The sequence below is a fragment of the Neopsephotus bourkii genome, unplaced genomic scaffold (assembly GCF_033783945.1).
Source record: "Neopsephotus bourkii isolate Nb327-2 ecotype Australia unplaced genomic scaffold, CSIRO-AGI_Nbou_v1 NB_730, whole genome shotgun sequence".
Lineage (NCBI taxonomy): Eukaryota > Metazoa > Chordata > Aves > Psittaciformes > Psittacidae > Neopsephotus > Neopsephotus bourkii.
The window spans coordinates 2,314,894-2,337,122 of record NW_026901228.1 but is presented as its reverse complement, the minus strand read 5'-3'; the positions used below and the strand labels follow the sequence as shown (position 1 = coordinate 2,337,122).

Below are 22,229 nucleotides of genomic sequence, written 5' to 3'. Positions count from 1 at the left end.
TCTTTCAGGACATCTCATTTCCACAAGGTTGAGACAGGGGTAAGGTGTACAGCAATTAGAATGACTGAAGCCCAACTAGAACTAGAACCTGGCTATTTCTGTAAAGGAAAAAGAATGTTTCTACAAATACATTAACAATAAAGGGGAATCCCCACCCTTCATTGGATGCAGGGGAAAAACAGTGACAAAGGATGAGGAACAGGAACCTTGGGCCAAGCCCAAAAAGTGGTGGTGAATGGAGTTAAATCCTATTGGTGGCCAGTCACAAGGGCTGTTCCTCAGGGCTCTGTATTGATGATAGTTGTTTAGTACCTTTATCAGTGATCTGGATGAGGGGGTCGAGCGTACCCTCAGTGCGTTCAGACAACACCAAACTGGATGGGAGTGTTGGTCTGCTGGAGAGTAGGAAGGCTCGACAGAAGGATCTGGACAGGCTGGATTGATAGGGCAAGACCAACTGTATGAGGTTCAGCAAGGCTAAGTGCTGGGTGCTGCACTTGGGCCACAACAACCCCATGCAATGCTACAGGCTTAGGGAAGAGTGTCTGGGAACCTGCCTGGTGGAAAAGGAACTGGGGGATGTTGGTTGACAGACAGCTGGATATGAGCTAGCAGTGTGCCCAGATGTCCAAGAAAATCAATAGCATCCTAGCTGGTATCAGAAATAGTGTGGCCAGCAGGACTAGGGCAGTGATTGTTCCCCTGCACTCAGCACTGGTGAGGCTGCCCCTCAAATACTGCATTCAGTTTTAGGCCCCTCACTACAAGAAAGACACTGAGGTGCTAGAGCATGTCCAGAGAAGGGCAACGAAGCTGGTGAAGGATCTAGAGCACAAGTCTTATGAGGAGCAGCTGAGGGATCTGGGGCTGTTAGTCTAGAGAATAGGAGGCTCAGGGTAGACCTTATCACTCTCTACAGCTACCTGAAAGGAGGTTGTAGTGAGGTGGTGGTCATTTTCTTCTCCCAAGTAACAAGAGATACGACAAGAGGAAACAGCTGCAAGGGGAGGTTTAGACTAGATATTAGGAAAAATTCCAAAGGGGCACTACAAGAGTGCTGGAGAGGAAATCTCCATTAGAACTCTTTTATTAGGAACTGTAGTGATGGGACAAGGGGTAACTGGTTAAAACTTAAACAGGGGAAGTTTAGACCGGATATAAGGAAGAAGTTCTTTATTGTGAGTGTGGTGAGGCCTGGAACGGGTTGCCCAAGGAGGCTGAGAATGCTCCATCCCTGGCAGTGTGAAGATCATGTTGGATGGACTCTTGGGTGACATGGTTTAGTATGTGGTATTCCTGCCCATAGCAGGGGGATTGGAACTAGATGATTTTAAGGTCCTTTCCAACCCTAACTATTCTATGATTCTATGAAAGGCCTGTCAAGCACTGGAACAGCTGCCCAGGGAAGTGGTTGAGTCACCATCTGTGGAATTATTTGAAAGACAAGTAGATGTGGCATTTAGGCACATGATTTAGTGGTGCACTTGGCAGTTCTAGGTTAACATTTAGACTTCATGATCTTAAAGGTCTTTTCTAACCAAAACAATTCAATGACTCTATGATTCTTATTATTATTGATTTCATTAGGTATAGATAGCAGTGATTAAAATGTCAGTATTAACTTCAGAGGAAGCTTTTTGTACAAGAAAATTGGCTGAGATTGGTTAACTGAAAACTCTTGTGATGATCTGGGCCTGCAGTGTAGCACATAGTATCAGTTGCTGTTATCTAAGTATAGGAGAGAGCTTTCTACTTTCTAGTGTCTTGCCTTGGTCACTGAATCTAAATTGGTCTTAGACTGGTGCAAGTGCTGCTCTTTACACCAAGTTGTTCAGAGCTACTGCAGAGATCACTTAGAACTGAGACATGTGGAAGTGTTGGTTGTGTAGCTGCTGCTTTGGGTTCACAAAGCAGGGAGAAAGGTTACTGGTGTGGAGAGCCTTCTGTAATTTCATTGTAAATAAAACATCAATTAAAACCTTCAGAGTCATATCCTGGTCTATTTTAGTGTCAAACTCTAATCAGTGTAAAATTGCAACAGACATTAATTTGGCAATGATGGTGTCAGTCCTGAGTCTTCATGGGTCAGATGTTAGAAAGTTTTAGTTTAGAGCCTTAATAAAAAGATTTTAATTCTATACTTTGGCTTCCCAATCAGTAATGTTTCAAAACATAAATATTTGCTTTAAGTTTCTGGGAAACACATCAGGATTGCTGTTTGGAGTATGTAGTATTGCTTTGGTACTAAAGTATATTTTAACAAAGGAAATTTTTCTTGATTCATATGTTACATGATGCTATACAACAAGTTCACATGAACTTTATGTTGCTTAATGTAGGTGACCTTTAATGGAATCATTTTTGAATGAGAAGGTATGTATGAGGAAGTCAGGTATTTCAGTCATCCACAAGAGACTGTTTTAAGAGAGACACTGAGCAACGATGGTCACATACTGTGAGCATTAAATAGAGCTGGAAAACGTGTATAAAACAGTAACAGACACACTTCTTGCACTTAGAAGTTTTTGTTTTCCAGTGGCTAGATGAGCTAAATGGAATCATATACAGGAGCGTGCGTGTATTACAACACGAGACTGTAGGCCTTCAGTTACTGATTAATGATGTTTCCAGAGGACTCCTAGACTCAGTAGTCTTTAGTTGGAGGTTGTTGTATTCAAAAAATTCTTAAAACTGTTACTTCTGACATAACTTCTTTAAAAAGCATTCAGTGAATGTTTGAAGTTACTAACTTCAGGTATATTTGCACATGTGCACACATTTTAACAAAGAAGCCAAAAGTCTAAAGCATTATTAAATAATGAATGTTGTGAGAATTGAATAGCAGTATGTTTAAGCACGTTTAAAATTATCAGCAGAATGGCCAATAAGGCTGAGTATTTAACCATGAGAATTAACGCAATCATTGAAATACTTGATGGTCGAAGTAAGTTATATTTAAGAAGCAGTAGATCTTGCTTCATCACAGAGAAAGATTATGCAACCCATCTTCTAAAATATATAGCATTACCTTTTTGGACATCAAGTCTCTGTAACTTAATTTGGTTGATCTCACAGCAAAGCACAGTGAGCACTTGTACATTATGGAGTCCAGACGTTCCAGTTGCTTTTGATTTTAAAAAATAACCAATGCAAGGGCTGTATGAGTATGCCACATTGGTCCTGTCAGTGTTATTTCTCCTCCACAGCTGCTTGCTACTTTTCACATCCAAAGGTTAACAACAGCACATGTACAACAGCTTAGAACAGCATCCTATAGGATGTTACATTTGTGTGCCTGATGATTATGAAATTTTACCCCTTTTTTTCCTTCATTTGGTGAACATAACATTTCCTATTCCCTAGTGTGTGACTTTGCTCTTTACTGAATTAAGATACAAGAGCTTGCTCTATTTATTGCCAGTAGATAGCTGAGTAGTGCAAAAGTCTCGAAGGTGACATGCTGTATTCTTTGCCTGAAGAAACAGTGATTTACTGAGCAAGGATGAACAGCCTGCTGTGTTCTGCCAGCTCTGTGTAGCTGTCACTGCTGGAGGGAAATTAGGGGTTAGAAAAGATGTGGGAGAGAGAGGCAACAGCAGCTTCTACAGGGAGGAGTCACTGCCCAATCTTTCTTCCCAATACCATCTTGTCTACAGGAGAAGGGAGAAGAGAGAGAGCTCTTCCCCAGCTCTCCATCTTGGTCTTTTTCTCTTCCCATTGCTGCCTACCCTCTGCAGATGGTAGTTAGTTGTTCTCCTTCCCTGTTGTATGGTTCAGAGTGCTGCAGGTTGAAGTGGTAGTAGCAGGTCTTTGCAAGGAAGAGACAGCCTGTAGGGTCCACATGTGCTCTGAGGTCAGCAGGGACCTTTGGAGACTGTCTAGCTGATGAACCCTGTGTTGAAAGCAGGGTCACCTTAACCAAATTTCTCGCACCGTTTCCAGTCAGGTTTTGATTATCTCCATGGATGAAGGTTCTACAACCTCTCTGGCTAACCTGTTCCAATGTTCAACCACCCTAATAGTGAAAAAGTGTTTTCTTGTTCTCACATGGAAATCCTGTAAAGACTTTTTTCATAGGAGGTCAATAGGATTCATACTTCTGGAATGTGAATAATAAAGGATAAGTCTTAGTGTAGGGACAGCCAGGAGAGGAGACCTGCCCTGTCAAGAACAGACTCCTCTAACATGTTTAGATTTCCAGAACTCCCCTTGAGAGGCTTCCTTCCTAACATCCTTTACCTCCCCAAAACATTGCTGAACTTTTTTCAGACCGGATCCTGGTCTGCTCCTGCCACCAGGTTACACTTTTTCTCTCCAAGCATTCTTCAGGCACTGAAATGCAATTTACTTATAAGGCAGAGAAATCATGAGCTAACTCTGCAAATGCATTTTATAAGACTAGAACTAAACTACTAAGAAGACCACATGATCTGCTCCTGTTGACTACAGGGTCCTTTTTGTAGTTTATCTGCCAGTCTTTAAGGCCATTCACAAATTTTATTATTCATTACTTTAATTTCTGAATTATTAATGAACACATTCAGTATTGTTAGGCTTTATATCTCATTACACATACTCAATTTAATCATGATTCTCTGTAACTCAGTGAACCTGCTTCAGTATGCATTCAATACTGTGAAAATCCCTGTGCTCCATCCCTGGCGGTGTTCAAGGCCAGGTTGGACAAAGCCTTGGGTGGCATGGTTTAGTGTGAGGTGTCCCTGCCCATGGCAGGGGGGTTGGAACTAGATGATCTTAAGGCCCTTTCCAACCCTAACTATTCTATGATTCTATAAAATACCTAAAACTGTAAACTTGTTAATATAACTTAAGAAAGATGTCTTCCTCTCATATGAAGGGTATCAGTTATTTTAAATATATATCTTGTATCCAGGTTAATAACCAGATAAATTATTCTCTTCTCTTTAGTTATGAAATCACTTACCCAGTTTAAATTTTCCCATGTGAACTTCTTTTAGCTTATGTTTATGCTTGTGTATGGCAGCCAAGGTATAACCAAAACAATAAAAGGTCGAAATAATGAGGCATTTCCACTGGTGAAGTGAATATTTTACTACATGCCTACTACCTGCTGATGTGATCTTTTAAAGTGTTTTGTGATGCTATGGTTGAAGAACAACACATAAAAAAATTGTTTTGAACCTCATCCAAATATTGTAGGTCAAGATCTAGGCAGGAAGAAATTTCAGTAGTACATCCTTGGAAAATAAGTTTATCCAAGAACATATTAGGGAGATACCATTAGGTAAAATTTTGAAGATGAATATACTCACATCTGAAAAGGGAATACTGACTGGGATATGGATTTGAAGATTTGATTTGGTTAAACTGGAAAGGGAGAGATTTAGATTAGATATAAGGAAGAAGTTCTTCACTGTGAGGCTGTTGAGGCACTGGCACAGGTTGCCTGGAGAAGCTGTGGCTGCCCTGTTCATGGAAATATTCAAGGCCAGGTTGGACAGGGCTTTGAGCAACCTGGTCTAGTGGAAGGTGTCCTTGCCCATTGCAGGGTGATTGGAACTAGATGAGCTTTAAGGTTCCTTCCAACCCAACCCATTTATGGTTCTATAATTATAGGATCATAGAATCATAGAATAGTTAGGGTTGGAAAGGACTTTTATTTAAAATAAGTTATTCAGCAACCGATTGCCAACAGTGATGTATAGAAAGATCGAACAGAATTGAGGTGTGTCAGATAGAATTTATGAAGTACAACCCACCTTACACCTACCTTAGTTCAAGCAAAATGCTTCATCACTTGGTGTTATGGACCAGGATTTCCCAATGTGGCAGTACTGATGGGTATGAGCTCTGATACAGTATAGTTAAGACAAATTTGATTATAAATAGTAACTAATATGACAGAAGCTGTTGCTCAGCTTCTACGTGACAGTGTTGTCCATTTAGCACCTGCTTAGGAGATTGGAGTCTGCATTACCCAGGTGTGCCTTCAGCCTCAGGGGTATTCACACCTCAAGCATTTCCCTGTAGGATGCACAAGTCACTTCATCTTATGCAGTATAGGTTGTTCTCATGTTGAATTAATACTGTGAGGAAAAAGGGAGTTTTGTGAGCTCAAAGAATGCACATTTGAGTATGACTCTGTTGTCTGATGGTTATAGTATTTGCAAAGGCTGTGAGTGTGTTTTATCCATTAACTATTTTAGGGAAAATTCAGGAACAGCTGCCTAACGTATCTCTGAGGCTACACAGCTGGAGGCTGGCTTGCAGACCCTAACCATAAATGTCTCAGTCTTTACCACATCTGAATTTTAGACAGTTTTTCTGAATGGATGATTTATTTTGGGAACTAGTAAAATTTTTCATGTGTTTTTCCAACCCTCCTTACCATGAGTTGGGAAGCAGCTGTGACTTGGATAATGCTTGGACACAGAGGCTGCAGCTTGACATGGGCCAGCCATGGGGAAACTCAAAACAGGTGGAGGACATATTAATCTAAGCACTTGTCTAAGGGCAAACAGGAATCTTTTTTGCTATCCTAAGGTATTCCCTTTCTTTCCCCCCAATTTGAGTATAATGGAGCACATCAGCCACATATTGCAAGTTTTCCGAAATCTGACTCCTGCTTCTCAGCTGAACTTTGACTGAGGTCACACATCATGGGACTGTAAGGTCATGAATCTGATTTCTGATTTCCATGTCTCTTTTTCAGTAGTGTACCTACCATAACAGAGTTATGGGCTTAGATGTATGACAAAGTTCATTACATTTTTGTCCTTTTTTTTTTTAATAGTACAGTAGTCAAAACTAATAAAATAAGCAACAAATGTAAGATAAAACCATGCTGTATTATTTCAGCGCAGCAACTGAATTCTATCAATCAAGCTACCTTTTTCTCCTGGAGAAGCCAACTGTATATTGCATATATAACATCACCAATAACAAACAAACAAAAAACTTCAGGTAGATTACATCAAAGAACCTAATCTGTAAAAGAATTGTACTTCAAAACTCGGAAAATGAAGTAGAAAAGAAAAATAAGGCTTACAGTGTATGTGTGATAAGAATAGTCTAGACATCAGTGTATGAATATTGAATCCTAAAAACTGAATGAATAACACAGTGATAAGATCAAGTAAATTCATGAAACACAAAGCTGCCACAAAGAATGTGAATATTTAAGAGAAAAAAGAATATGAGTGGAGTACAATCAGGAGACTACTTCAGTAACAAGCTCCCCTAGGTTTTCCTTTGGGTGTGTTCCAGAGACAAGGAAAAAAGGATTCATCTTAGTTCCGTAATGAATAACGATGTTTTAGCATAAGATATGGTGTTGCTTGAGGAATACAGTATTAGAAGGAACCTCGGGGGTCACAAACCCAGCTTCTGCTTTTTCAGGGGCCTTTCCATATGCTGTCTTTCATGAATCTATCATGATCCATGTTGAAAGCATTTATTTATTTTCTGGCCCTGCTGTTCCAATTTAAAGAGGAGTTCAAGAACCTGATTACGGTAATCACTAACAACATTCTCATATTGAGCCAGAATTTATTAATGGGCAATTTATACCCATTTGTGCTTCTGCCAATAGCCCTTTAGTTTAAATTGTCTCTTTCCCTGCTGTTGATCCTCTGATACATTCATAGACAGCAGTCATAAATCCTCTACTTTTTTGTCTCCTAGCACTAATCAACACAAAACCTTTCAGTCTCCCTTCAGATTGTAGCTCTCTGTTCTCCTGCTAATCTCTGAGGCCATTCTCCGATCCTGCTAAAATCTGAGTTTATCTTTCGGGTATCCACTGGGTTAGGTGCAGCCACAAACAGCTGCCTCTTGGAAGAAGACGACTCATGAGCATCCTGGGCCTTGATATTAACAGTTTCTCTGCGGAAAAGACTTATCCCAGTACTCTCAGTGATCCGTTCACATTTTTCCCAGGCAACATTGCACCAGTAGCCAATAGTCGTTCTCTGATGAACTGTTTGACAAGGATCCTTTGTGGTATTAAATTGTGAATTCCTGAACTGACAGCAGAAGCTCAGCTCTTATTCCCTAGGCATTTTATCTTGCACTTCGAACTGGTACATTTCAGGCAATTTCTGTTATTTACTCCAGCTCTGTATCATTGATGATTATCAACATTATGTAATCAGTAAATCGTAATCTACAGAGTGCTCTAAATTTGTCTATACTCTCCAGCACATTACAAAAAAAGAGCACTACAGGACTTATATATTACAGATGTACTTGTAAAGCATAATTGGTAACCTACTACAGCCAGAAGGCCTTATTATCATTCAGATGGCTCAGAAATAATGACATCCACATGCATTTTGCTGGGTGTGAATCTAGTCCTCTTTCATCCTGCCAGGAAAGACAAACCTACCTGAGGTACCTTCATAAATTCCTCTATTGCTTGACAGTCCCAAGAGCTAAAAAAGTTTTCAGTATTAAGAAATTGCAAGCTGAACTCCTTTTTTTGTTAGCAGAAACAGGCAAAACATCGAAGTTTAAGAACGTGGTATAAGCCCCATTGCAGGTCAGTAGGAACTGACAAAAAGGATAGTCAGGTCAATTGGCTAATCCTTTCATTAAAAAGCCATTCAAGAGAAGATAGTTCTTTATGTCATTCATCTTGGATGAGCTATCATAAGTGGTGTATTTCCTTGAATACAGAAGGAGTAAATGAAGCCAAGATTTTATTAGGATGAAGTGCTGCAGGAGCAGTGTGAGCAAGAAACTTACAGCTCCTGAGTCATGGTCAAAGGTATATAATTTTGGGGAAATGAGATCAGCAGCATCTTTGCCGGATTGACTACTCTTCTTTGGGACTAGATACCTGGGAGTTAGAGGAATATGAAAGTCAGGAAGCATAATATTGACGTGGATGTCTTTGAGAAAGGAGGGGTGCTTTTGTGGTTGGACCTGGAGCACATTAGAGGGGCTCATTTATGGGAATGTGGGGAAGAAAAAAAAATAAATTAATACCTCCTGTGGAAAAAGAAAACACTGAACAAAATGATCTAAACCTGAGGTGGATGAATTAAAGTATGCTCTAGGCTTGGAGAAAATAGATCATCCTAAAGCTACTCAGAACTACTTCTGCTAAGCTGTATCTGTGCAAATCTCATGGCTTGCTGTGCAGCTCCAAGTCTTGAACTGTTGGTCTTCTTGTGAGCTGTAAAGCTCTCTCCTGTTGCTTTCCAGAAGTGCACCTTCTTACTTTAAATCTTGCAGCAGAAATACCATGCTTGAACAAATTCAGAGGTTTCTGTAGCTGTGATAAAAATGGAAAGCTCAGTGATGCTTGTTCTCCACTGTATATGTGCTTTGTAAACCGTTTCATGTCGAGAAAAGGAAACCAAATTAGGTACAGAATTTTGCTTGGATCTGAAAGCAAGGTAATAAGGACAAGAAATGAGTGTCCCTGCTTATAATTGCTTAATTCCTATCTGTAGCATTAAAAATCATGAAGTTCTGCTTCATGATTTTTCTTTGCCTCCTCACCTCTTCCTGTGAAACCTGTTACAAATCTGACCAAACCATGAACATATACACCATGTCCTACATCCTTTAATATTTCAAATGTCCCCAGAGGGTATCAAACCCTGTCTTTGTCAGCAAGATTTCAGGATCAGTTACTTAAAATAAAGAAGACAAAATAGCTAGTATAAACTAAAACTCAAACTATTTGTTTTTATATTTTTCTTTGTATTAAGGGCATCTGACAATGCCCTGAATAACGTCTTAACTTTGGTCGGTCCTCAAGTGATCAGAAAGTTGTACTAAATGATCACTGTAGGTCCAGATTCTGTTCCATTCCATGCCATGCCATTCCATTTGATTACCCTCGATGTCATTGTATTTTGTGCTTTTCACCTTGTGGATTCACCTAGCAGGTTTAGCAGATCAATAATAGAGCAAAAATCTGGAGAACAGAGGTTTCTATCACACAGGCAATAAGAAAGCTCTTTACTGGAGCTGTGGATAGTGGCAAATTACAGTTTTAATAATCTGATGGGTAATTTAGGAGGGAGGGTGGGAATGTTAATTCAAAGTCAGAAGCATAGTGGTCCACAATGCTTCTTAAGTGGATTTGTGGGAAAGTCTGGTTTCTTTGAAAACTCCCCCTGGCTGCTCTTACCCTCCACAAAAAAGTAGTTGTAGTGTGAAACTTGAGACAAGTGAGAGTTTGCTTCTTTTCCTAGCTGGTTAAAAGGAGAGAAAATATTTTGTTTACTCACTGGGCCAGTTTTAATGATCTGAAATCATTATTTACAATGGGCCTTGAAGCATGTATTTTGAGAAAACAAATTTGAAATTAATTCATTAATTGAATGATAGGACCAGACAGTATTCACAGTAAAGTGAATGGAAAGACTTATGTAAGGGAAAGAAATGTAAGCAGAATACCTCTTCAAATGAAGCCCTTTCTAAAAGTATAGCAGAATGGATGAGGGCATCAATGAATTTGTGAGAGACAGTGTGAAGAATAAAAAAGTGCAGAAAGAATGAAGGTTTAGATGTGTGACAAGAAATGTTTTTTGGCAGAATTGGTGTATTCACATCACTTCAGTTATATTTACTGTAAGGAAAATGCAATTGTTTTGTTGTTAGAAGCCATCCTGCAAAGATTTAAAATCAATGCAATGCATCAGTTTTTGTGAAAAAATATGAACAGATTGACTGGTTTTCCTATATTCCTATATCCTATAATTTTCCTATAATGGCTATCACTTTCTAATTTATTGTTGCTGTTCTTCAGCAGCCTTCACTGGCTGTGTACAGATCCCGCTATTCTGCTTTAAGCTGCTGGCTGTCTGCATCCATTATGGAAAGAGTGCAAAGAAGCCAAGTCTGTTTGTGAGTCAGATAGTTATAATCCAGTAAAAGCTCCTGTCTGTATAGCATCAGACAAACATTTAAGGAAGACAATTATAGGTTGCAAAGGGTGATTGATCCATGTTTGCTTAGAAAATTAAATGTAGATGTTGATTTTATACAGATAGAAATATTAAATAAATAGATATCACCTTATCAGCTTTGGTTACAGCTCCCCACCTCAGCATGCAGTCCCATGTGAGGTTACCTTTAGGTAACCTGGTGTGCATCCTTCCTGGGACTTGTTCTTGGAAAGGTAAAACAAATTTGAGGACTGGACTAGGGACAAGAAACAAATAAAGCTAGATATGGCCAAAAAATATATCATCTTCCTATTCACCATGGCACAAAAAGCAGAGAAATAACCAAGAAAACACTTGGAAATGGGCAGATTTAGACAGTGGATGGTGTTTCAGCCTCTAGTCAGTCTGTAGATTACGAATTCCAGGGAATGCCCTGAAATAATGGCATGAAACCTCTCTTTTTTAGAATAGTTGCATTATAGTAAGTAATAGCTTTGGGTGCCAGCCACATCCAGGCACTGTTTCTTCTAGAATTTCAGCTTTATTTTGGCACCGGCAGGCATCCAGAATTGAAGCCCCACAGCTCAAATGTTGATGCGTACTCTTCTTCATATTCATTTGCATTCTACTCCCAAGTAGAACTCAATGAATAATGATCAGGTGAATTAAAACTGCCCCCATATTAAAACACAGATTTCTCTTTTTCATTACGACATAGCCAGTTATACTCCTGTGCCAGAAACTTTCTTGTACACTCACAGGTTATTTTCTGCATGAAGGATTGAAAAATATCTTGAGATGAACTCCTTACACTATATTCCTCAATCCTTTTATTGTTTTCCTTGAGGGATTTATATATATGTATATATATCTGTAAAATTACTGATACACATCATACAGCTTGATGCTGAGAAGTGTTTGAGATTTGGTGGGGGGGGTGTTTAAGCTTGGTGGGTTTCATGCTTGAAAACATGACAGTGTATATTTCTACAATATTTCTTCTGGTTTTTAGTGTTGTGCTGATGGTACGTATTTAAGCAACAGATTCTAGGAAGGACTTCAGTAGTAATGACATATGTAATGGCCACTGTTTATCCAGCTTTACGTGTCTGGTGTTAAAGTATTAAGACAGAATGTATTCCCATTGATTGCTGTGAAGGTTATATGTGTATCAGTAAATCAAAACAAGCTTTAAAAAGATAGAAAATCAATTGATATGAGGAATAGGTAAAACATAGATGTTGAAACCTTTCTCATAACCTTGGCTGGTTTTTATAGGTATAATCACACTGTTTCATCTTTGCTGGGGTTTTTGCTTGGTTGCTTGGTTGGTTTGTTTTTTTTTCAAAATCATTGGTTTAACTGAAAATGACTGATTTGCAGAAAATGGATGTCTAAGCAGAGTAACAGTGGACCTCAATAATAAACCTCTGATCAACTTTTTATAGCAATAAAATACTGACTTCTATTTATTAACTTGCTGAAATACAATTTTCAAAGCAAGCTTTTTGTAATGTATGTGTCATTTTTCCGAAAACAGCTAATACAAATGGTGGTGGTGCTTCCTTCCTGAGGCATGCACTTAACATATAACAAAAATTTTGTAAAATTTACAATTTAGCGGTAATAAAAATGTTTAGTAATATTTTGCTGTAACTGATATTATTTACAGAATTGCTACCCAAATGCCAACAGATGAATTGCCAATACAAATGTGCCATCACCAGGAGTGGCACCAGATGTTACTGTGCTGATGGATATGAAACAAGCAGTGATGGAAGAAGCTGCACAGGTAAACAAGAAATGCACTGTGACGTTAACAGCCAGGTATCCTAATAGCAGCTGTCAGGCACAGTGAGCTGGCTCTGGGCTCTGTCAAAGGGCAGGCTGTCCAGCACATCCACTTCCTCACCTGTCTTCAAAGGTGTTTGTCAGGAATGATCAGGGGTGCCTCTCCAAAATGAGAGTCAGGGCCCACTCCTGACTCTTCGGTGCTCCTGTGCCCCAGCAGCAGACATTCTTAAGTTACTGGAAGGAAAGCATCCTCAGCCAGGCTGGAGGAGGTGGGGAGCATTTCCCCGTGCTCAGACAAGCTTACAGCTCATTCACATGAGCTGCTGTCCAGACTGGGCTACCAGGAGATGCTGTAAAACTTGTCGTGTTTCACCTCATGCCCATAAAGTCACACCTAGATTAGAATTTGATAAATGAACACTCCGAGATCATACAACTTAGCTGGGAATGTTACTTTGTGTAATTAATTGCAAACTGAAAATGGTGTTCTTTTCCATTTTTTAAATATATAACTTCTTAATTCTCTATCCAGGTATTTGTTTCTGGTTTTATTTTTTCTCTTTTTATAATCGTATTACAGTTCTGTTGCCTTATGTATGTGCTCACTACCAGTCACTCCGTTCTCTAAGTAATGGTGCTAAACCAGATTCTTCATAAGTGTAATTTATTATAAGTTCTTTTGCACTATGGGTGTCATGTTTTGTGATTAAAAATATATCTGAGGAAATAATTTCAACAGCAGTTTTTTTAAATGTCAGTTTAAACCCTCAACCACTGTTAAATAGCATATCTTGATTTTATGGTATGCCCATGTACCCTAGTTGAGAAAATTGTTCTTTATATTTATTAGAGAAATATATAGGTTTTGATGTAGTGGATGATGGTTTAATGTAGAAGCTGTGACAGTTCATTTAAGGAAATATAAGACATTGCCAGCATAAATAGGTTGAGAAAGATAATAAAAAAATCCCATTCTTGAAATGTTGCTTCATTCATCAGTCCTGATAACCAGTGGTCTCTAATACTAACAAGAACCCTAACATGATGTAGATATTGGATGCTACTTGAAAAAAATGAAGGTTTTATCTTTGAAAATTAATGTCTGTTAAACTGAAATCTCTTAGCCTTCCGTTTGGTTACTGGAGTGATTTGAACAGCCAACATCTGTGATAAAGTCATGGCCTGAGAAGGGGAAAACATAGAGCATCATACCGTAGTGACTTAATGACTTAAACTTTTCTCTTAGGATTCTGATTTATTGTTGAATTTTTGTTTGTTTTTTTTTTTTCAATCATAAATGACATCTTGTTAATGTCCCTTCAGATTTGAATGAATGTAACACATATGGAAGCTGTAGCCAGATGTGTGTAAATACAGATGGATCATACTCTTGCAGCTGTGTGGAGGGTTACGTGCTTCAGCCTGATAACAAATCCTGCAAGGCCAAAAATAGTAAGTTTTAACACCTTTTTACATTAATTAAAATGTTTTGTGGTTTTGTCCTATCTAGAGGATACATATGAAAAGATAGACAGACAAACACGTAAGAGGTGGACTTCCCTTCATTCTACTACAAAGAGCCACACAACGACCTTTGGAAAACTTTTCATATATTACAACAGTACTCCAAGGGAAATGTTAGAAGTTATTATATGATTATTATTAATTGAAGTGAAAGACTCAATTCAGCCAAGATTAGAAGAGTTCCCAGTTTCCCTGTTCATAAATAAATCAAAGCTTTTTTTCCTCACACAAACAAAATAGGCTGTTTATGCTGGGAAGACAACGGAGATAGTGAGAATACAGAGGAAATGATTATGAGGTAATTGTACTCTTAGGATAAAAAAGACAGGAGACTGCTTTGTCCTTCGATATCCCAATAGGTGAATTTCATGATATACATATTCATACTAGGCTTTTTACTGCTTACTACATATTTCCATTAGTAATAGTGAATTAGGTATTTGAGGAAATCAGTGAATTATGTTTAAGGAAGTGATACTGTACACAATATGTTGTTATTCAGCATACTAAATTTACAATGCTTTTATATTAAAAAGCCCTGGAATTCCCTTAAGAAATCAGTCAACATCCACAACGATTGAACACCCAAGTGCAAACCTGTGTTTGCTATATATTTTTAAAGCTTTTTTTCTTTGTAGATATTTTGCCATCAGAAAATAGGAAGGTATCCTGGGTTTTTTTGAGGCTTCCTCACATAAAGAACATTGCTAAATAAATTGTTCTGACTTGGGCAACAGTGTAAGTTACAGATCTTTTACTTCTTGTACCAATTTTTATATTGATCCACACAATAGCTGAGATTATTTTTTTTTTAATCCACAGAGAAGCATTGTGAGATAAGAAAGTCCACACGAAGTAAAAATATTCTAATATTCTTCCTCCTCCACTACATGAAAATCAGTAATTCAATTCTAGATCGGGAAATCCTCATGGTACCAATACTGGGCTTGAGATGAGCCTTTGAGTTTCCCTTCTTAGATCCAGCAGTGTTGTAGTGAGCTGTCAGTGGCTGGATGGTCTTCATGAAATGAATCAGATTAACAAAGAATAACTCTTCTGTATTTCTGAATACTTCATCATGTATTTCTTAATACTTCATCGTGTTTATTTTACAATATTTTTCACCTTTTCTTGCAATTTCAGAGAAGAGTCACTCCTTGTTAATCAGAGAAATCACTGCAGGACAGTACAAATCAAGGTGATGGTGCTGCCATTATTTTTTTGTGTAAACACAACTTTTCGTTGAATTACTGCTGGATTAAATTATCAATATGATGAATATTTGGGTCCAATACTTCCTAGGGCACAGAGGTCAAAAAGACTTCTGGTATAGTAATGAAGGTATTTCTATCACAGAGCTCTGAAAGAGCTGCAGTGACTTGTAGCAGCTTGTGTTGCTTCACTGGTCCTGACTTACAGAATTGTTGAATAGTTTGGTTTAGAAGGGACCTTAAGATCGTCTACTTCCGATGCCCCCCAGCAGCTTTAGCACAGCCTCAGAGCCCATGCCTGCATAACTGTCTTTCTGCATGTGGTATGGTACAATTGGCAAAGAACTTCAGGGAAGCTACTTTTTTCATACCCTTCAGGCAGGCAGATGCTTGGCTGGGAAGGTGGTAAGGTCTTTCCCTCATTCAATTTTGCATTTTCTTACTCAGCACATTTAAATAACTTTGGAGCTGAAAACTTTAGCTGCACAGTACCTTTGGGAAGCATGTTAAAAAAATTGTCAAAACAGCTGGGGGCACACCATGTTTTTTCACAGACTTTTTAACCACACATTCTTTTATGCATAAAGAAACAGTTAATTACCTCTTCTGGGGTGAAAATTGAACAAAATAAAGCTCTGCTGAACCGAGTTTTAGAACGTCTTTGTTTACCAAGTTTGTATGCCTAGTTTGCAAGGCCTGCATTTGATGAAAACAGTGTTTAGGGAAACAAAAAGACACAACTAGAAATCTTTTGCTGAGAAAAATTTCACTGAGAAATCTTTCTTCCAAAAGTTCCTGGTATGTTTCATATCTGTATAGCCTATTTAGAGAGAAATTCCATGTGGTAAGAAACATTTGTCATGTAGATAAAGGTGGATAAACTGATAATGGCTTAAGCAAAAGGCTTTTTCTGATATTTAGAAAATATTCCATCACTTTGAAACTTATTTTACAACAGAGTTTTCTAAAATCTTATGGAATTAAGTTTTGATTCTTTAAAAACAAACCAGCCCAAATGTTTGGTACACTGTGGATAAACATCAAATACTAATTTCAAAATTAAACTGGACTGCATTTTTATAGAATCACAGAATGGTTTGAATTGGAAGGGACCTTAAAGGTCATCCATTTCCAATCCCCCTGCAATGGGCAGGGACACCTTCTACTAGACCAGGCTGCTGAAAGCCCCATCCAACTGGGCTGTGAATATTTCCGTGGATGAGGCAGCCACAGCTCTGGGCAACCTGCGCCAGTGCCTCAACACCCTCATAGTAAAGAGTTTTAGTATCTAATCTAAATCTGCCCTCTTCCACTTTAGAGCCATTCTCCCTTTTCCTACCCCTACCTGCCTTTGTAAAAATTCCCTCTCCAAATTTTCCATAGGCTTGTTTAGGTACTGGAAGCTGCTCTACGGTCTCCCTGGAGCCTTCTCCAGGCTGAACAAGCCCAGCTCTCAGCCTGTCTTCATAGGAGAAGTGCTCCAGCCCTCTGCCCATCTTTGTAGCCTGCTCTGGATTCACTCCAATGGGTCCACGTCATTTTATTTAACACTATAAAAACATTTTTCATATTTTTATACAATGTTTGCATTGGTAAGGGCAAAGTACTTATTATTTACAATGCATACCTCAGGATGAAGGGGTTTTAAGCTGCTTGTAAGCACTGAATTCTGAGTTTTATATACTTCATATCATTGCACTGGAAAAAAAAAAAGAAAAAAGAAAAAAAGCAGGTATTTCTGAATCTTTTCTTCCTGAATAGAAGTAGGGCTGCTAGCAGAGGAAAACGCCTTAGTTTCTGATTTATTGCGACATCACTTATTGATCTGTATTTTAGACAAGATCAGGTAGGAGGGAAATGCGAGTCTTTCATCCTTTCCACTACTCTTTCTTAAACATAATTCAAAGGAATATGTTTTCATTTTAGTCAAGAGGGATGAATCATAAAACTTCCCTGGATTACAGAGCTATTCAATGCTTTTCTTTCGATGGAAAAAAAACAAACAACAAACCAAACAAAAAACCCACCCCCCCAAAAAAAGCCAAAATAAAACCACCACAAAAAAAAAAAAAAAACTTGTGAAAAAATAACCCATGAAGTCCAGTTATTTGAAAAGCTGTTGTCAGCTAACGGTAACTCATCCTAGATCTGCCCACTAAACTTTAAGCTTTGCAGATTCTGTTCTTGAGAAATAGACAAGCAGTTTTTGTGAGGGAGAAGACATGATTTTGATTTTGTTATTCATCTTCTTTTTTGTTTTTTCATATGCATTTTCCAATACAGTAAGATGCTTTTAATATTTATTTTATTTTTTGTAGTAACTTTTAATATTTTTTCTATATTTTTGTCCTTGAAATAATTTTACTCTTTTAAAAAAATAATTATGAAATCAGCTTTTATCTGAGCAACACTGAAATAAGCAGGTTACCTATCCTACTGTGAAAATATAATAACTGATTCAATCCATTGAATTATTTCATGTATGGGCTGTTTGAAAAGTATAGTTTCAAGCTCAGTAATCTAGTGTCTGGATAAGTTCTGCCAGAATGCAGATGTATTTTTAATGTGTCATATTGCCTGCTGAGCAGAACCTCTTAGCAGTGCCAGGAGTCCTCACGATTCCTTTGTCTGCAGCCAGGTTTCATTACAACTGTTGCTCAGGAGGCTTATCAGTAATTCTTTTTCAAAATTCCCTTATGTCTTAAACATTAATACTAAAATGCATCCTTTCTCTGGAGTTTAATGAGGCATTAAATCCTTGTTACAGTTTTCAATGGGTCAGTTTAAAACAGTGCAGGAAGGGATATGTTTCTCTATTGCAGCCTTGGACAACTGAACAACCATGCTGGATTGGTAACTGCAAACAGCTCCCATATAGCTGCCTTCTCTTGCAGTTTTTGTAGATCGCAAAGGATGGAATTATCTTACCTGATGTAAAGTATAAAAGAAAAAATAATAATAAATGATTTTTCATAATGCTGCTGGTTGGGAAAGGAGTGTTTGAACCCAGAATTAGGCAGTAGTATTACTTCGTGGGAAGGGAGAAGCCGAGCACAGAGCTGTTAGATGTAAGAAAAAAATCCCCAAACATAGCAGGATGCATATAGAAACACTCCTTTGTACCCCTCAGTGTGGAAAGTCTCTGGAGGGAGTTGGTGACAGAAAGAAGCTCTTAAGTCTGGCTTTCTTCTTCTGATGGGTAGCAGAAGTTGATAGGAAAGGAGGGAAGAGAGATTTACATAACCCAGCCATGTGTTGACTGAAGATGGACTTACCTCGCCAGTTTCAAATAATAGTAAGAGCCTCCACTGCTTTCTCATTTGGAGAGATTCCCCCAAGACTGGGGAGCTTCATTCATGCCTTACAACACAAGGAGTTGTTTCAGAAATTAGTTCAATCTTTTCAGTTGTTAGGTATCTTCCATGAATAAAAAAAAAAAAATATGAAAAGAAGAAAAACAAAAAGGATGAGTGTGGGAAGAGAAGGCTGGTGGTGGAGACCTCACAGCAGCCTTCCAATAGCTGAAGGAGGCCTACAAGGATGCTGGAGAAGGACTCGTCATCAGGGACTGTAGCGATAGGATGAGGGGTGATGGGTGTAAACTAAAACAGGGGATGTTAAGGTTAGATATAAGGAAAAAGTTCTTTACTGTGAGGGTGGTGAGGCACTGGAACAGGCTGCACAAGGAGTGGTAAATGCTCCATCCCTATCAGTGTTCAAGGCCAGGTTGGACACGGCCTTGGGTGACATGGTCTAGGCTGAGGCATCCTTGCCCATGATATGGAGGTTGGAACTGGATGATCTTAAGGTCCTTTCCAACCTGAACTATCCTATCCTGTCCTGTCCCGTCCTGTCCCGTCCCATCCCATCCCATCCCATCCCATCCCATCCTATCCTATCTTATCCATATCCTGTCCTGTCCTGTCCTGTCCATGAATTGGTGGAAGTGAATGTGAGGCTGATGGGGACAGTCAGTGAGTTTAGAAAGCAGTGCTGCAGAAGTGTAGGTTTGCAGATGTCAGTGTGAGATCTACCAGGGAGGGAAAAAGGTAGAGGGTTACAAGGTAGACTATGCATCATGGAATGAGGAACAATAGGAAAAGATTAAATCAAATCCACTTTAGAAAGAATACATGCTGATCCCTCATAGAAAAAAAAAAAAAAAGTTATTTACACGATAAAATAAAAAAAATCAGCAAACAAGCTGTTTCAATAAAAGCAGATAGCACCAAAGAACAGAATTTAATGCCTGCTTCTGTGGATGAGTGCGACCACTGAGCACTTTATTCAGTGAAGCATTTTCTTCTTTTTAATCAGACTTGCTGATGAAGTAGTATTTGTCAAATCCTTGTATTTATGCTTTTTTCTCCATTTAGACACCTGTAATTGCTTAGTAAAATTCTGAAAACTTCATTAGGTAGAATGTTGATTGAAAGTACTACATGTCAACGCAGCATTTAAACACTGATTTATTCCTTTGAATACAAGCAGATTCCACTGAGGTGAGAGCTCTTGACTTGGCAACAGAAATATTTTTCACATAAGCTTGCAATGAAGTGTAAGTTTCTATGGTTTAGGGTAATTTTCTACAATACAACATCCAAGAGTTTGCCCACTTGACAACATTATTTCATTTAACAAATGAATGGGACAAATAGATATGTTGTAGTGATGTTGACCCTGTTGCAAAGGCCAGCTTTCCATTAAGTGATTCACATGAACATACCTCATTGCAGTATTAGACAACCTGTTCTTCCACTTAAACCTGAAATGCTTTTTAGGGTCACAATATCTTTCTCTCGCAGGGAATCTTTTCATACGTTTCTTCATCAGCTCAGTCTTGATTGGAGCAGAACTCTGAATTCTGAATGCCATCTAATGAGAAGGAGATTTTTCAAAAAGCAGTTTCTCTATCCTGTGTCTTAAACACAATTAAAGATACACATAAAACAAGAACAGCTGCTTTTGTGCCAAATAGCACTTGTCATAGTGCTAACAATATTTTGTCACAATGAGAATTGTTTGTTCCTGTTTGTGGATAATGTAACTCTTTAAAGTTTTAACTTAAACTGGAACATTCTGTATTTTAAGATGCATATTCCTCACATTTGGGGTATTATTGTTCCTTTCATTATTCACACATTGCTCTAATATTTTTATAAATTACTAGTAGGATTTCTAGGCAAAGTGATTCAGGTGAATGTGACACTTATATTGAATGTAATATCTTAATATGAGTTGCTTCTTCGTATTTTTGTTTGTTTATTGTAACATTAATAGTAACCTAGTGGAAAGATATATTCTCTGTTCCCTTTCTGCTGCTGGGAAACTCCACTGCATGGTGCTTTCTCCTTGATAATGCATGGTAGTAGGCCCATCATCTCTATGATGTAGCCAGGTTTCATTGCATTGGGATTTTGTAAGATTGGGTTTAATTTTTTCAGCAGCATCCAGTCCTCAGTTTTTGTCTTATTATATAGATTCTAATATGGAAAGTACCTCGCCATTTCATGTGTACTGATATGTTCTGCAGCTTTTCCTGTTCTTCATTCTTTAGAAATGCTAGCAGTCTGGATAGAAGTAATTTGCATGAGTTGTATTTCATTTTATGACATAGGCATGAAAAATGTTGCAATAATGGTACTTGGAATTAAACAGAAGCTGTGGGGCTACGGTAATTAATTTTCTTTAATGATGTGAGCCATTAGAACAACAGGATAAAATAGACTAGTAATTTGGAATATATGATAGTTATGAAAATAAAAACAAAACCAATTTATTATATCTCTTAAAATATGCAGGTAAGAACATTAACAATTACATTGAAAAAGTATAGTAAACACAGTCCATTAACCCTTTAAATTCCCTTTATTTTTAGAGCCTGCTGATAGACCATCTCTTCTTCTGATTGGAAGCTCAGAAACAATTGAGGTATTGCACCTTAATGGAAGCAAAACGTCTGCCCGAACGCCTGTAAAAGGGTCTGCAATCTTGACACTAGACTATAGCTACAAAGAGGACACTGTTTGTTGGATTGAATCAAGAGATCTTTCAAGTCAGCTGAAGTGTACAAAGATAACAAAAGCTGGGAAGTTAACAGATGAATGGATAATAAACATTGCTCAGTATCTTCACAGTAAGTATTTGACAGTTTTAGCAAAATAGTGTCTGTCTTGGTGAACTGTCACAGGAGCCTTCAGAAATATTCTGAAGCACTTTTATGTTTTTCACTCCTATATATGTGTACATATATATATCCAGTATATATCAACTAGACTAGACAAATCTGGCAGGTTAACAAATGCTTAGAGGGGTGGTGCCATAGTCAGGAGTTTGGTTACTTAGACCGTGGACTTTGCTTTGGAAAGCTAATCTACTGGAGGCTGATGAGGCCAGACTGACAAAGAAGGAGAACTGGAGAAGGAGAACTGGTAGGAGACTTGCCAAGCTGGTCAAGGAAACTTTAAACTAGATGTGTTGGGGGAGGGGAACACCAATCCGTCCCAAAACTACCAGTCAGTTGCCAGCACCTATAACGAATGCTCAGAGCAATGCAGTTTCTCCAGCCACTCCAGCCAATGAGTATGCTTTCTGCAGAGCTCAGCTCAGCCGTCTCTATACAAATGCCCGTATATGTGCACACATCTAGAGGGATATGATACCACTGGCATCATGGAAACATGGTGGGGTGGCTTCTATGACTGGGGTGTTGGAATGGAAACTTATAGAATCTTCAGGAAAGACAGGCCAGGCAGAGAGGGAGGGGGTGTAACTATTTATGTCAGTGATAGGCTGGGGAGCCTGGAAGTCTCCC

At 38.4% G+C, this 22,229-nt stretch overlaps 1 protein-coding gene across 1 annotated transcript in view; it reads left to right on the top strand.

The window, feature by feature from the left end:
* LRP1B (LDL receptor related protein 1B) overlaps nt 1-22,229 on the top strand; it is a 739,603-nt gene that overhangs the window by 370,884 nt on the left and 346,490 nt on the right. Inside the window, exons 3-5 of the mRNA XM_061354354.1 lie at nt 12,559-12,678; nt 14,004-14,132; nt 21,294-21,551. Coding sequence (XP_061210338.1) covers nt 12,559-12,678; nt 14,004-14,132; nt 21,294-21,551 — 507 coding nt within the window. The remainder of the gene's footprint in view (nt 1-12,558; nt 12,679-14,003; nt 14,133-21,293; nt 21,552-22,229) is intronic.